Below are 17,446 nucleotides of genomic sequence, written 5' to 3' on the forward strand. Positions count from 1 at the left end.
AAGCAACACGCCGCGAGCGAACTTGGAAAAAGCGGCTTGTGCGGCCGGAGGTGTCGCCCGCCAACGAAAGCAACACGCCGCGATCGGACTTTGGTTACGGGCGGCGCGTGCCGCCGGAGGTGTCGCCCGCCAACGAATGCAACACGCCGCGATCGGACTTGGGTTACGAGCGGCGCGTGCCGCCGGAGGTGTCGCCTGCCAACGAAAGCAACACGCCGCGATCGTACTTGGGTTACGGGCGGCGCGTGCCGCCGGAGGTGTCGCCCGCTAATCAAGGCAACACGCCGCTATCGGGCCTGGAAAAATTTCTCGCTCGCCGGCGAGAGCAACGCGCCGCGAGCGAACTTGCGCCTGTTCCCGAGTTCTCGCTTGTACCGCTAACGAGCGAGCTAAATGAGATTAATTAAATGAGGACGCATCGGAAAGTTTATTCGTGCAAACACTCCGGCTTCGCTTATCGGCATCCTGCCTGCATTCGTCCACGTATCGGTCGTAGAATCTCGAAGATTGTGCATCCGACGAGTGGTAGCCGGGAATTAGCAGATATCGTAATAATCGTGTCGCGCGGTCGTGCGGAGCGTCGAAAAGTACGAAACCTTTGTCCGAAACGTATTTCCGTATCGTAGCATTATCTCCTCGTAGCGGCGCTACTCGCCGTCAAGTGCCCCGGAGGTACCGCCGGCGGGCGACGGACTTGGTGAAATCATTCGGTCGTCCGGAGGTGTCGCCCGTCCCGGAGGTGCCGTCCGTCCCCAAGTTGACGCCGGCCGTTATGTGGTGCCGCACGTATAATCACGCCCGTAACGAGCCGTCTCGGTTGCCGCGCGCGTGATTTCGCATCGGGCGAGTGTTCCGTACCGTAATCGCGGTCACCGCAGCTTGCGTGTTGCGTATCATCCGTAATAATTCGAAATATATGTCTCCGACACGTGGGTTTGAGAGACACGTTTCGAGTTAGTAATCGGACAGCGCCCTCATGTCGAGCGAGCGCCGAATAGTAAGTAACTTTCGTCCGAAACGTTTTTACGTAGCTCTCCTCGTTGCGGCGCCGTAAATCGTCGTTAAGTGTTCCGGAGGTACCGCCGGCGGTCGTCTGACTTCGAGAGATCATTCGGTCGTCCGGAGGTGCCGCCCGTCCCGGAGGTGTCGCCTGGTCGGCCGTGGTTCCCGGAGGTGTCGCCCGGCCCGGAGGATGTCGCCGGTCGGCCGTGGTTCCCGGAGGTGTCGCCCGGCTCGGAGGTGCCGCCCGGCCCGGAGGTGCCGCCGGTCGGCCGTGGTTCCCGGAGGTGTCGCCCGGCCCGGAGGTGTCGCCGGTTGGCCGTGGTTCCCGGAGGTGTCGCCCGGCCCGGAGGTGTCGCCCGCCCGAGGTGCCGCCCGGAGGTGCCGCCCGGCCCGGAGGTGCCGCCCGGCCCGGAGGTACCGTCGGTGCTTATACCTTATTGTCCCGGCATTTCGTTTGTTTCCTTCTTAATTAATGCTAATTATCGTTGTTTGACATTCGCCATACGGCTATCGTGATAATATTTTATCGTACAATAGGACTTTTCGATCGTTCGCTCTCCGCGACTATGTCTCGATTGAACGCGCCTTTCGGCGCTCGCGCTCGCATACGGCCGTGCGTAGGACCGTGCGTCGCCGACCGCCTGGCCGGCCGGTTGGGTACTATAAGAGATACGTCGCGCTCGGCGCGTCGAACGAGTCGAGCGAGTCCGGACGAGTCGTAAACGTACTTTCTCGAGTCTCTCGCCACTCCGGCGTGTTTCGACCGCTCTCCGTACCGTCGCCGACCGCTTGGCCGGTCGGTTGGGTACTATAAGAGGGTAGGAGAGATTAATATTGTACGTGTCGCGCTCTCGACGTTGACAAACGAAGAATCGCCCGAACGGGTCGAGAACGGATTTTGTCGAGTCGCGACTCTGACACGGAGAGAACATTTATATAAAATGTTTGATTTGGAAACCACGAATATATAAAATAATATACGATCGTCGCAGAACGCGCCGCCGCCAAGTCTTCTCATGCTTGGAGGTTGCGTGTCTCGCGAGAACGTACGTTCGACTCTCGCGTCGTCTCGTATTCCTCTTCGCCGGGGATTACGGTGCGGCTCTTCTCGTTCGTCGCCGAACGCGCGCAAAATTAACGCACACTTATTTATTACGAGCACAGCATTGCCACGAGTCGGTGTCGCAAGACCGAATGGCTCTTATGTGGCGCGCACGCCTCTAGTGTGTTGGCCGCGCGGTTCCCTCTCGTTTCGTACGCAGCAGCGGAATCGTCGCGCTTACCGAGCATCTACTCCACGGATACGAGTTTGCGGGAAGAGTTGCTTCTTCCCGCTCGCTTTGTACGCCGTAGCGAAATCTTATTGCTGGTCGTGTGCGGTTAAACGCGTACGAACCAGACAGAACAGTCCTCGACGTCTAAGCATCGCCATCGTCGATCTAGCGTCAGGGTGAATCGCGCGGTCTCTCGAGACCGCGCATCATAACATTTGGGAGAATAAGAACACGAGTATTTTGATCTTGTGGATTTTTGAACGGAGAGGAGGAGGAAGAAGAGGAGAGGCGGCGGCGTCGGGGGTTTACTCTCGCCTCCGTCGTTCTCTCGTACGCTTTACATAATAGCGTTAAACACAGCAGAGTGTCGCCGACCGGCTGAGCAAGACCGGCGGCAAATAAAATGGCACATACGAGCGTGTCGCGCGCGCGTCGGTGTTTCGGCATCGAACGCGCGCGCGCGCGAAAAAGAGCTAGCGACGAGTCTTCGGGCTCGCTCGCGAGTTACTCCCTTGCGAGTAACCGAACACGAAGCTCCCTGGTTAATCCTGCCAGTAGTCATATGCTTGTCTCAGAGATTATAAATGTATTTTATTTAATTACATTTTTATTTTTTAAATAATACATATATACGTTCCAAAAAATATAAGCCATATTATTATATATGTACGTGTGTGTGGGTGTATAATTATCATTTAATACACATTCACGTTAAATCACATCATTTAATCATATTTAATAACTATATTACTAACATATATAATTAATACTTATAATAAATCATTTTTAAAGTAATTTTTTTAAAATTCTAGTTATCACTTTATCAGAATTGTGAAAAGAAATTGATACAATTGTTAGAAAACTTAAATGTGCATAACTTTTTAATATATAGGCATTAATAAAATAAACATAGTGATTGTTAATTTTTTATGCTACAGCTACGCATAAAAGTACTAAAATACTTATAACTTTAAATTACTTTAATATTCAACTGTATATATTATTATAACTTTTCTCGTTTTATACTATATTTAAAAAATAATATTTAATAATTACTTTATTGCACTTACAACTATGCATATGTATTTAATACTGTAACCATTTAAATAATAAAATATATATATAATTACTGTGTATGAAATTAATACATTCAAAATAAAAAAAGTACATATGCAAAAATAAACTCTATAAAATCTATAAATAAACGTAATAATAATAAACTGTGCAATAAACGTAATAATAAACGTTCAAATATTTTATTTATTATATATTAAAATTATTATATTTAATAACCTGTCCTTTTCTTGTTTAGATCTCCTCATTTTCGCATCTCTTTTTTTGTTCTTCCTTTTTCCTAAAAAGAAATATGTGATTGTTATACATAGGTGCAATAAGTCAATTCTGCAATAAATATTCTATACAAAAATAACAATAAGTTCTTAAATGTTGTATTTAATTTAAAAAAACTAATACACGCAATAATGAACAGATAGTGCATGTGTTCACCCTCTTTAAAATCAGTTTCTTATAAAAATAAAAAGTTTGAGATAAGATGATAAAATAGTTAAATTGAGGTATATTATATATAACTTACAAATCTCGGTCAAATCTCTGCTTGGCTAAAATTAGCCATCTTGCAATTATATCCTCAACTTCCTTATTTGTTAAATTGGTTCTTGAAGTTCGCGCAGCATCTAACAACAAGTTTAAACAGATATGTGTGGTTATAGATTATATAAAAATTTAAAGCGACTTAATTTTATATATATATATATATATGTATATATGTATATATACTATTCAAAATTATTTTATATTCCTATGATTACATATTATTGAATAATGATATTAGAGTTCTAATAGCATCATCCAATATAACCATGCATAGAATGCTATATATAAAGTGTCAAAAATATGTCAATAAAAACATTTCTGTGATTAAATATTTATATACTTACTTATGATACATATAGTAATGCGAAGATTTTTAAAGGCATTTTTCAATTTTGCACCAGCCCAACTATATTCCATTGCTAATTTATTTGTTAAAATATGTTTCATCATGTACGAAATCACATCATGATGATCCTTACCTCCTAAAAAGCTCAATTGTCTTGTCTAAAAATATAAAATAATTTAATTAATATTAGTTTATGATCTAAAAATATCAAAATAATAAACATTTGTTTTTCTCTTATAAAAAAAGTTAACATTACTTTTCTTTTAACTTCTTTAAAATTATTTAACATTATATAAATAAATAAATATGTCCAAAATATTGCTTTTTATAAGACATTTCAATAAAATGTTTCTAATCGTAAGTATAAAATGATAATATTTTGTATATACCATTTCTGCAGCAACACATTTGTTTTTTAATTGATTATCAATTCTCTGTAATTGTTCTACGGTATCTGCTGGCAAATCGAAATCATAATGTTCATTTTTTTTTAAATCCGTTTCCTCATTTTTTCTTATGTGATTATCCAACTTTATTAAACGTTCATCAATTGTTGTAAGATTTAACAATACTGCATTTAGTTTCCTGATAATTAAATTATGAAAATCTGCAAAAATAATTGACACATATTATTGTATATCTACTCATTGTCAGATTATATAAATATTACGAATTATATACCATTTTAAATATATGTTTACAGTGATATAAATAAAAAAAGTTAAAACTTTAATAATATATATATTATAACCGTATCGCGCGGAATTCGCAGCGAATATCCATTCGTCGCGGAAGGAGAAAAGTCTCCTGCGGAATATCGGTTACCTTCGGCGCGATCTCTCCGTTCGATCACAAAAAATAAATTTGCAACAAACAAAAAAATAATAATAAAGAGAAAACTAAAATCTCAATTTAGTTGGGCGCCAGGTGCGGCAGCCGCACCGTCTCTCAATTAATAAATTCGCGGGACGCTAAGTCTTAATTTCCTCGGACTTCTTGTCCTAGCCCTTTCGCGGGCGTCAATCACGGGAGAGAGAGAGATCGCGACGGCAACTTTCCCGCTCGGCTAGCCTCTGTGCGGGTAAGGGTTCGGGTGCGTGGCGGCGAGAAATCACCCTAGGAATTAAAGTTAATAAAACATATATTTAAATTTGGTTCACAAGACACATGAGTATATAATATAAAGAAATAAGCGGCGTGCACAGACGCACGATTGAGAGTTCGGTGGGGCACCACGCCCGGTGGTTCGCCGTGCCGAGTTATGAATAATCTTTAACAAATTCGCGGCAACGGGGTAGTGTCCCCAATAACAAAAAAAAAGGATTAATTAAATCGGCGACGCGCCACCGGGTATATTGCTCCACGCCGCGGGCGCGTGATCCGCGCGGTATGCGCGACAACAAAGGGGCCGGCGTAAGGGCGCACCGCGTGCGCCGTACATAAATTCCACACACAAAATCAAACGTAATCACGCCTTTTCGTTTAAGCCTTTACAACCTCAATGCTTTACAACATTAATACTTTACATTATCAATACTTTAATGAGCCCGAAAGCGTTTATGAGCTCTTTGATTTTCGCTTCGAACAATAATCGGCAACGCGTAAATCGCGGTAATTTTCGCGCGACAATGTTACGCGCGAAGACTGTCCACGCGGGAGAGAGAATATGCGGAAACGCGAGAGAGTGGATGGGTCGTAATTTCTCCCAATAGGGTCTCGTTACGTTGCTAACGCGACTCGACAATAAACGAATCTCTCGCAAATTTTAAAACGGCCGGCAACTAAGTCCAGCGTAATCTATTAACGATAAATGACTCGGAACCCATCCACCCTACTACCTTAATTCGGCGACAGCAGGATGACCACGTCGTCTCACCAGTCCTATGACGCTCCTTAGCGTCCTCTCCTCTCTCGCTCTCTCTGAGTTGCGCTTCCGTTCGGGACTTCTGCTCTCCTCGGGCGCTCGCTAGACAGTGCCGAACCGGGGGCCCTCAGGAGACACGTCGGTGACCCAATTACTTAGATAGGCCACTCGCGGCGCTATCAGGTCGGCCGCGCGCGCGGCCTCGGTGATCCTTGCGGCCGCGCGCGTAATTATCCTTACCCGCGGAGTCCTGATCCGCGGGTTGCCCCTCGTAGGCGGTCGTCGCGGCAGCGCACGGCAGGGCCGCTCCTTGCTCTCCTTCGGGATTCCGGATGTCCCGGGGGCGGCAGCTCTCCTGCCGGCGCTCCGTATGCGGGGACTCGGGTGCTTGTTGCACCCGAGTGGCCATCCCCTGCTCGCTCCTGGAAGGTACAAATTTTGAGGCAGTGGCACCTACTCCATTGTCGAATATTTGGTGAAGAAATTTTTGATCTTGGGCTTACCGCGCGTGTCCCTGACGAAGGGGGTCCCCGTCGTCCTGCTTTCCATTCCAGTGTGTCCTTTTACATTTAAAATAAATGATTTAGCAGGAGCGTCACAAATTATTGCTTTAATTTCGACTTTTATGATCTGTCCCTCATAATCAATCCCATTATTTATAAAAGCAATAGCATCACCTACAAACATTTTTAAAAACTCATTTGCATTTTTTGGTTTTCCTTCACCATAATATAAGGCAATGACATATACATTGTTTATAATATTATCTGCACATAATATTGGCCATAAACTCTTTGTGGAAGACTTATATATAGGTAAACCATCAATATTTATAAATAATTGAATGTTATCAAGAGCAAAATTCAATCTTTTACGTTCTTCAATAATTTTTAGAAGAGCTTTTTCGAGACCTAAGTGGCAGTAATCTCCGTTTTCAATTTGTATAATTTCAGTTGATTTAGGAGTTTGCAATAATGTACGTGGATCTTTAGGCAAAGTATAATTAGTGTGTGTTTGCAATATCTGTAAAAGGTGACGGAGTGATTTGAGTGATATCTTTTCTTCAATAGCCCATTTACTTATGTCATGTATAAAAGTTTCGTTATCATTTAAACACAGATTTTCATAATTGTTATCGACTATAGCTTGCAGCTTATTTGCATCCGTGTAATTTTGTATCATACAGGCATTATTTTCATTCAGAAAGTTAATATTATTTTCATCATAATATTGATTTAGATTTCTATCTGAGTATACTTTATCAGAATCACATAAAGACGAAGCATTCTCATCAACAACAATTAGTTGATCATTATTATTATTAATTATTGCCATAGAATCCGCAGAATCAGTCTGATGAGTTATCATATTCATATCTGTTACTGTGTTTCTTGCAACTAATCTTCGTTTATGTCTTGCACTATAAAATATTGAGTGTTTTCGTTTGCGACCCATATTTTTCACAAAATATATTTTTTTTCCTAAATATACATATACAATGAAAAAAAGATATCTTGTTACAATAAATATGAAAAAAATATAAGACAAACATAAGATAAAAAATATTGTATATACTAACCTTAATTTTTATGTTGATGTTTTTCACTTTGTTAAATCACTTCTTATTGCTAAGTGATCTTCTGAGATCACTTATTTTGAGTCAAAATGTCCTCTTATGCAAATAAAAAACACGTGCTGGTACACCAACAGACTGCGTATACGCTGCAGAGCGTTTTGGGCAACGTGTACGCGCCTACACGGTCACGCTTGCATTAGGATTAGGTAAGATTAGGTTACATTAAGTAGCGTCCATTAACGGTGACGTGTTGATTCTTTTACTTTTAGAACAAATCAACGTCAAGTCTTGACAAGATGACAACTTAGCAGTCATTCTGCTGAACGCGACTATTTTAAAGAAAAATATTTCAAATAAAAGTTGTTTGATTCAAAGGAGGTCATAAAGTAGATGATGCCCTTTATTTGATGAATATTTTAAGAGATATTTGAAGTGGTGTACGTGTTATTTTAAATTGGACACCCTAATATATATTTAGTTATAGCAGTAATAAATATAAATAAATAAATATAAATTATTTATTAAATATATCATAAATTAAACTTTATTTTTCTAATTTTAATTGTTGATCGTCACAGCACAACATCTTTATGATGTCACTGTGACATTTTCTTGCTATGACAGATTTTTTATCATTATTGTTACATTTCGTGATATACTAGTTATATCAATGTGACATTTTTGATGATATCACTGTAACATCATAAAGATGTTGTGCTGTGACGATTAAATATATATTTTATCGTCACAGCAGAACATCTTTATGATGTCACTGTGACATTTTCTTGCTATGACAGATTTTTTTATCCTTATTGTTACATTTCGTGATATACTAGTTATATCAATGTGACATTTTACAATGATATCACTTCAATTGTGATTAATGATATCACTGTTACCTTCCAATAATCTCACAATGACATCACAGTGACATTACATTTTTTTGTCACCTTGTGACTCTATTGTGAGCTTATTGTGATGTCACTGTGACATTTTTTGCTATGGGGGATATAATTAACTTATAAGATACATAATAACACAAATCGCTAACACAACTAATATGGTCAGTGCTGTTAATGTGGGCAATAAGAAGTTTTAGTAATATATATAAGTTATCATCTAATTGCATTCATTTATCGCTAAATAATTTTAATACAAGCCAACATTTTAATATAAAAATATTAATTTCTCTTTGATTTTAACGTAAAAATAAAAAATTCATGAATACACTAAATACACAAGTAACTATTATTGTGATACTTAAAAAATGATAAAACTTATTGACGTTGTTGCTTTGCCTGTAAAAAATAAAAGTAATAATAAATATGTTGTTATATCGAAAACTAAAATATACAAGTAAAACGTAAAACATACTAGTTCTCTGTCGTAGCGCGTTTTTGAGTGCCTTAACCAAGCTGACACATAGTTCTGAAATTGTTTATCTGTCAAAAATGGAAAGTGTTTTCTAGTCGATCCTACAAATGTAACAAAAAAAAAGTTAATATAGTACCGGTACAATTATTATGCTATTAAAAGCATTAATTTTTTATAATTATATATTTTTACATTTCTATATACGTTTTAAAATGTCCATAATTATTAGTGTGTTCACTTCGAAGTTGCCTTTGCGACCCATCCAAGAACATTTTGTACCCAATTTATTAGTAAATATTTTTTCTAGTCCAGCTTTTATTTGATCGTGGGGAGAAGTGCCTCCTAATAAATAGACAAATGTTTCCTACGAAAAAAATGTAAATACATATATATATATATACAATTGTTCGAGCCTTTTCTGGTAAATATTGAGCATCCTTTTTGTCTATTTTAATTTCAATTAAAGTCAGTTAGTCAGAAGGAAAAAGGGTTAAATATATATTTTTTAAAAATAGATATCAGTAGTTTTGGCATATTCAACAATGGTACAATGAAATTATAATGAATGTTATAAAATAATCCTAGTTTAATCAAGCTTGAACAATCAAAATTGCTTTTGAAAGCAATTTCTTTCTAACCATTTACATTACTTTACCAGAGATTTTTTATGCACGTTGCGTGGTTCTCTTGATCGAGAGTGAGCTTGCGTTCTCTTTCTGTATTGCGAACGCTTTTAATTATGGATTGTTTTTTGGGATCTTGAGATTGGCGGTTAAGGAGAAAGGCAAAGCCGATGTTCACTAAGCACCGTCACGTATTTTATTGTACAGAAGCACAGAATAATGGATACTGATTATTGGAGCGGAGCGTGATCTCTCGCTGCCGGTCGTCGTCGGACTGACTCACAAACACCGTGCCTCGGCGAGGTCTCGGCGAGAGAGCGAGAACAAAAGCCAATTTCTGACAAACAAAATTCCTGAGCTCGCACATACAATACGAAGATTCGAGAATCGTTCTCGAATATGATTTTCAATTAATGATCGCAGAAATCAATAAGAGTTTCCGCAACATACCGCCCGCTTTGCATGCATCCGCATGCGAAATGAGTACCGAAATGGCAGAGAACCTTGCTCAGAACCGTGGTCTCGTAACTTTATTATACATGGATAATCAATTGAATCAATCCAATAATAGAGCTTTAACATTAGCTTGACCCAATTGCCGCAATGCTTAAACCTAAAGAATATACAATGCGCATAGTGTTGTTTATTTTACAGAAATCGACTGAGTCGTAGAGCGCGATAAAGAATCACAGTTAGCAATTGGCAGCTTGCATAGTTGAGTAATAGGGCGCTGAAGTAAGCTGGTTGCTGTACGAACAGTTACTACGCGAACGAGACCATCCGCGCCTGGGTGCACTTGGACGATTCGACCAAGGTTCCATTTTGCAGGAGGGAGTACGTTATTTTTGATTAAAACAAAATCATTAATCGCGAGATTCTGCTTGGAGTCACGCCATTTGCTTCGCTGCTGGAGGGAATGCAAATAGTCGTGAGACCATGTATGCCAAAACTGCTCGTGCAGTCTCTGCACAAGCTGCCATCTGCTAAGTGCGTTAAGATGTATCGTTGATACAGATTGTTCGGGAACGCTGACGAGCGGTCGACCGATCAGAAAATGACCAGGCGTCAACGCGGTAAAGTCCGAAGCATCATCCGACATTGGCGTCAATGGCCTTGAATTTAGGCACGCTTCGATTCTGCATAATAAAGTTTGAAATTCGACACGAGTTAGCACATGCGTACCGATTACGCGTTTCAAGTGATACTTCACGTTTTTTACATTGGCTTCCCATACCCCGCCGAAGTGCGGTGCTGCCGGAGGGTTGAAGTGCCAGGTAATGCGGTCATTGGCAATTTGACTTTTCAGAATAGGATCCTGAATAATAACGCGGAAAGCATTTCGCAGCTCCTTGTCGGCACCTATGAAGTTCGTGCCGTTATCACTGTAAATGTGGGATGGAAGCCCACGTCGACTTGTAAAGCGAGACAGGGCAGCGAGAAAACCTTCTGTCGAGTAATCATCTACACATTCGAGATGAATTGCCTTAGTAGTGAAGCATACAAAAATTGCAATGTAGTGCTTCATGGTCTTTTGACCGCGCGCTGCCCGCAAGGTCAAGGGTATTGGTCCGGCATAATCAACGCCGGTGCAGGTGAACGATGCGGACGGCGCAACTCTGTGTTCGGGCAATTGACCCATGAGTTGGTCTGCGGTGACGGCTCGGTGCCGCTCACAAGTAATGCAGCTTCGAATGTACTTTCTAACCTGAGAACGAGCGGAAATTATCCAATAACGTTGCCGTAATATGCGAAGCGTTAACTGAGTGCCGCCATGAAGGGCGGCCGTATGTGCATTAGCAATCAGCAACTGTACGATTTGATGATCAGCCAGAATGATCGGGTGACATTCCGAATAGGGCAACAGAGCGTTCTTCAACCGCCCACCTAGATGTATTAATTGATCTTGCCCAAGAAATGGGCGTAACGAGCTTAGTCGGCTTGATTTTGAAATAGAAACTTTTCGTTTTAACGCTGACAATTCTGAAGAAAACAGTTGGCGTTGAACTTGTTCAAGCCAAAAGTGTTCGGCATGATGGAGTTCGGCCGCTTCTAAAGACGAAAGATTCAATGAAGTCCCCTGTAATCGGTTGCGTAAATTGGTTACAAATCGAAATAGATATGCTGTAACCCGTATCAATTTTGTCCATGTTGAAATGTCGTTCGGGAGATTCCATGTAGTGACATTGTCGGTAAGATGCACCGACGCCGAGGAGGATTCCTCCAGTAAAGCGTTAATCGATATGTCTTTGCTTGTCGATTGAATTGGCCACGTCGAAGAATGAGTGCGGAGCCAGGACGGTCCAGAAAACCACAAAGAGTGATTCATAAATTCGGTAGCAGACAAGCCGCGCGAGGCGCAATCTGCCGGATTCTCAGCTGATTTGACATGATGCCATTTAATTGTGGGAAGAGTGGTTTGGATTTCCGATACGCGAGTGGCGACATAAGTACGCCACCTTGAAGGGTGTTGAGTTATCCAAGCTAGGGTAACAGTGGAGTCCGTCCAACCGTACACAGGAACGTTTGACAGATTGAAAGACCGATAAATCCATTTAATCAGTCGACTGAGTAAAACTGCTGCGTTGAGTTCAAGTCTAGGGATACTGAGCGTCTTAAGAGGCGCAACCTTGGTTTTAGCGCATAGCAACGTAATCTGAACGTCGTCAAAGGATCTGAGAACGCGCAAATACACCATAGCGGCGTACGCACGCTTTGATGCGTCGGCAAAACCATGTAGTTCCATTCCTAAATTATCTCGATGCGAACCTGTCCATCGTGGAATTTTAATTGTTTCGAGCTTGGGTAAATCAGAATAGTATGAAATCCAGTGCTGGAGAAGATCAGGGGGGAGCGGATCGTCCCAGTCGATTTTTGCGAGCCAGAGCTCTTGAAGCAAAATTTTAGCCGTAATTACTACGGGCGACGCCCATCCGAGTGGGTCGTATAGCTTTGCAATCAACGACAAGACTGAGCGTTTTGTGTTCGCACCAGAGGTGCCAGAAGATACCTTAAAACAGAATGAATCAGTGTGCGGCGACCAAGACAGCCCAAGCACCTTCAGTGAGTCATCGCTTTTAATAGCGAGATCCGATTGCCGCCTATCAAGCGGAATGTCTGCCAGCAACTCCGAAGAGTTTGTAGTCCATTTGCGTAGATCAAACTGGCCACGCTTCATGAGCGCAATGAGTTGATCTCGAGTTTTGATGGCGTCGGAGATTTCATCCGCGCCGAAGAGAGTATCATCAACGTAGATTGAGTCGCGAAAAATCGTTTGTGCGAGGGGGAACTCGTGCCCGTCCTCCTCGTTTAGTTGTTGCAATACGCGCATGGCTAAATATGGAGCACAAGCGGTGCCGTATGTAACGGTATTTAATTGGTAGTGATTGATATGTGCACAACCCGGGGGTTGCCACAGTATTCGCTGATAATCTCGATCTTCATGATGGACCGAGATTTGTCTGTACATTTTCGCTATGTCAGCTGTGTACACGTATTGAAATAATCGCCAGCGAAGAACTATTGCGGCTAAATCTTGTTGGAGTTTTGGACCGATCATAAGATGGTCGTTTAATGAAGTGCCGTTTGATGTACGGCAGGAAGCATTGAACACCACGCGTAGTTTCGTGGTGGTACTGTGTTCGCGAAGGACAGCATGATGCGGTATGTAAGCCGCGTCCGAAAGATTAGAAGTGGAGGGTTTGATCTGGGTCATGTGACCCAGCTCCTCGTAATCTGCTAAAAACGCATGATAGAGCGTTCTAATTTCAGACTGTCGTGACAGCCGATTTGTTAATTTGGCGTGAAGCACTGAAGTGATTTGAAATGATTCACCTATACTCGGCGGTAAGCCATTCTTAAACGGCAATCGTACCACGTAGCGGCCATGTACGTCGCGCTTGTGAGTTGCAGCAAAATGTTGCTCACAACGTTGTTCGTCCTCCGTTAGCGGAGGCTTGGAATCAGAAATTGTCTCGTCTGTCCAGAATTGTTGGATGACGGGAGCGAGGTCGTCTTCAACGACGCAATTGTGAACGTCAGCCGGAGGATGAGTTGCATCCGTGGGGCCTGTTGGTCCGGAGAGTATCCAGCCGAACAGAGTGGACTGCGCTGTCGGGGTCCCAGGCGGGCCATGACGAATGTCACCGATTAGCAGAGCACCGTATAAATCGGCCCCGATTAGTAAATGAATTTGGTGGGCGCTCGACGGATCAGGATCTGCAAGTTGCAATCCGCGCAAATGTGGCCATGAATTTATTTCCCGGATCTGAGAGGAAGCGTATGAAGTGATTTTTTCATAGGCGTATGCCCATAACGAGACGGATTTTCGCGGATTGAAACTTGGAGAGAGAGATATGTGAACCCGCGAGCGAGCCGATCCGCTGTATTTTTCCCCGAAGCATCGAATCTGCAGATTAGCGCGTTGACGCCTGGTTCGCAACGTTTGACATAAAGATTCGCTTATGAAGCTGTATGTGGATCCCTGATCCAGAAGGGCACGCACCAGTGTAGTACGTCCTTCTTGTGTCCGCACGATTACCCACGCAGTAGCGAGGAGAATATTCGCAGGCGAGCGCGTTTTCGGCGATACGGATTGTACCGTAGCTGTGACGGGAGACGCCCTTTGTACGAGTGTCTCTGATTTCGTGTCGGGTAATTGCTGAGACGCGTCATCCTTCGATTCGGCTTTAAATAATTTATGTAATGTCGTGTGATGTCGTTTCTGACATCGTAAGCATCGACCTCGTGACATACAGACGTTCGCGGAATGACCTTTCCGGAAGCAATTTCGACACAACTGTTTCTGGTCGATAAAATTAATTCGTTGATCTATCGATCGTGCGAGAAATTTATCGCATTTCGAAAGCCAATGAGTTCCGGAACATTCAACGCAGTTTAATGTAATTACATTATTGACGGTACCGCGCGGTTTTCCATTGCGAGAATTGGACGCCGAATTTTCTATTGACATGCCCTGATCGGTCAGTCCACGGATGCGTACGGTCATAAAATCATGAATTTCTTTATAAGTCGGGCATTCCGACAGGCTACCACATTTTAAATTCCATTCGGTTTTAGTTTTAGAACTAAATTTGCGTGATATCAAATAAACGAGTAGATCATCCCATGATTTGACCGGCCGATCAAGGCTGTCTAAAGCAGCGAGAGATGCTGCTACTGAGTCGCGAAGTTGGCGTAATTCCGCGGCGGTTTCCGATCGCATTATCGGGAGTTCCGCAAATGCATGGATGTGAGATTGAATGATCGCAAACTTATTGTCGTATTCGTCGGTTAGCAGTTGCCACGTAGCAGCATAGTTTTCATCCGCAATTCGAATATTCGCTATTAATCGCGCTGCGTCACCGGTGACACTTGTTTTTAAATAGTGTAATTTTTCTGTATTTGACAGACAATCGTTATTAGTCACTAATGACTCGAAAATACCTTTAAAATTTTCCCACTCCGTAAATTTGCCGGAGAATTTAGGCAATGAAATGCGCGGCAAATGTATCGGACGACGCGTGTCGGAATCAAAAATAGACGATCGATCGCTCGTACCATGCGTAGGAGGGGTTGGACTTAGCTTTTTGATGGCTTCGTTGATCAGGTCCACGGTGACGTCATACGTTTCTTCCGCAGCATAGAATTCCTCCTTGACGAAGTATGGAAGTTCGCTTTTTTCCTTGGGCGTGACTGCATGCAGAATCCTCACATGAATAGCCTTGCACGATGACCATTGATCGTGAAGCTTCTTCAATCGGCTCTCCAGTTTGATTACAGTTGTCTGTGCTTTGGACAGCTTCTTGACATTCACCAAACTGCGATTGATCGCGTCGATGGTGAATGATTGTTCCGTGAGCAGAAAATCAATGGACTCTGTCATTGTAATAACGTAGATAAGAGTCAACTGATTTGATTGAAAGCGATAGTGCACCGCAGGTAGCGAGGGATGCGGCGGCCGATCAGCGGCGCTTCACTTGCTTAATATTTGTTGTTCCGGTGCAACAGCACTCACCGAATGGCGTGTAATATCGTGATACTCATTTACTGAGAGATAGCCAGCTCCGGAGCACTGTTTCATGCACGATAGGTGTTGATCGCCACTGTAGGGCACTGGTATTGTCGCCAGTGTTGTTTCACGTGGGCACTGTGTGATTGTGCGCACGGCTAGATGGGGCGCGCACGTGTTCACTGGCGTGGGTCGCACGTGATTTGCGAAGTCCGAGGAATGTTTCAGATAATGCCGACGACTATGTAATGCCGCAATTTTTTGAGAATTGCACTGTACACTGTACTATATGATAAGGTTCAGCTTGCAGTCCAATAACGCCAAGAATCCGGCTCGAAGGACCAAAAAAAATGTTCGCGAGATTTTTTATGCACGTTGCGTGGTTCTCTTGATCGAGAGTGAGCTTGCGTTCTCTTTCCGTATCGCGAACGCTTTTAATTATGGATTGTTTTTTGGGATCTTGAGATTGGCGGTTAAGGAGAGAGGCAAAGCCGATGTTCACTAAGCACCGTCACGTATTTTATTGTACAGAAGCACAGAATAATGGATACTGATTATCGGAGCGGAGCGTGATCTCTCGCTGCCGGTCGTCGTCGGACTGACTCACAAACACCGTGCCTCGGCGAGGTCTCGGCGAGAGAGCGAGAACAAAAGCCAATTTCTGACAAACAAAATTCCTGAGCTCGCACATACAATACGAAGATTCGAGAATCGTTCTCGAATATGATTTTCAATTAATGATCGCAGAAATCAATAAGAGTTTCCGCAACAAGCTCGAACCTTGAATTTTGTCTCAAATATTCAAAAAACAAGAAATAAGAAATGTAGACTATTTTTACCATTTGTTTTTGTCCTTCCTCATTAGTTTTTAATGCGATGTCGAAATCAAGTAATTTTGTAAATTTCTTGAAAGGTTTGTTCGGAATAAGAGAAAAAGTACTACTACAGCTTGAACCAGATGCTGAGAGCAGTGGAAGCGAATTATTTGTACGCTCTAATTGCTTTAAAAATGCATTTTGTTGTTCCAATAATTTTTTAATCGCAATCGTGTTTTGCAGGATTGAAACAATATTCTGACTATCTGAAATATAAATTTACAAATTATATTACTATAAACAAAAGAACAATAAATATGAATGATTACCTGCTGGAAAATTTTCAAAAATGATATCGGTTGGTATCATATTATTTACTGGATTAACAGCATCTTTAGGATCTAAATAATGGAAATTTTTAGTATCATTATTGTATTTATTTAATATTAAATTAATAAATTAATAGACACTATATATATATTAAGCGGGATTACTTAAAATCGACTTGTATTGTTTAATACCTTATTGTACCAAAAATTATTTGTTTATACCTTCATCAGAAGTTACATGGTCTTCAGAGGCAATATTATTCTTTTTATTTTCACTCACGTTTATTGCTGTTTCATCCATATTTTCGATATCCTTGTCCAAGTTTTGGTTATCATCATTAATCAAATCTAAATGTATAAAAAATTACACTATTAAGCATTACTTTATTTGCAAGTTAAAAAAATAATGTTAAAGATTTATAAAAATAATATATATATGTTATGTATTTAAGATGTATATGGAGAGTTGCGCGCCGCGAGGTAAAGGAGCCTAATCGTGACACCTTTCGGCGTTATCGTTCTAGTTTACCCCCGAATATCGTCTAAAGCCCGGCTTTTAGCCGAGTCATCGTCTCCCGCTGTCGCAGAGACCAGGACAGGCGCGTAGCGAGCGGATGCTCCG

At 42.0% G+C, this 17,446-nt stretch overlaps 1 protein-coding gene across 1 annotated transcript; it reads right to left on the bottom strand.

Annotated features, from left to right (window-relative positions):
* Positions 1-9,914: 9,914 nt before the first annotated feature.
* On the bottom strand, positions 9,915-16,860 carry LOC114937004 (uncharacterized). Its single transcript, XM_085486302.1, has 2 exons — positions 16,825-16,860; positions 9,915-16,761 (listed from the first exon to the last, which is right to left on the bottom strand). The coding sequence occupies exon 2, from the start codon at positions 15,552-15,554 to the stop codon at positions 10,317-10,319; it is 5,238 nt and encodes a 1,745-aa protein (XP_085342428.1). The 5' UTR covers positions 15,555-16,761; positions 16,825-16,860; the 3' UTR covers positions 9,915-10,316.
* Positions 16,861-17,446: the final 586 nt, after the last annotated feature.

Source organism: Nylanderia fulva, unplaced genomic scaffold (assembly GCF_048542155.1).
Source record: "Nylanderia fulva isolate GAGA-0341 unplaced genomic scaffold, ASM4854215v1 Scaffold417, whole genome shotgun sequence".
In the NCBI taxonomy this organism is placed as follows: Eukaryota; Metazoa; Arthropoda; class Insecta; order Hymenoptera; family Formicidae; genus Nylanderia; species Nylanderia fulva.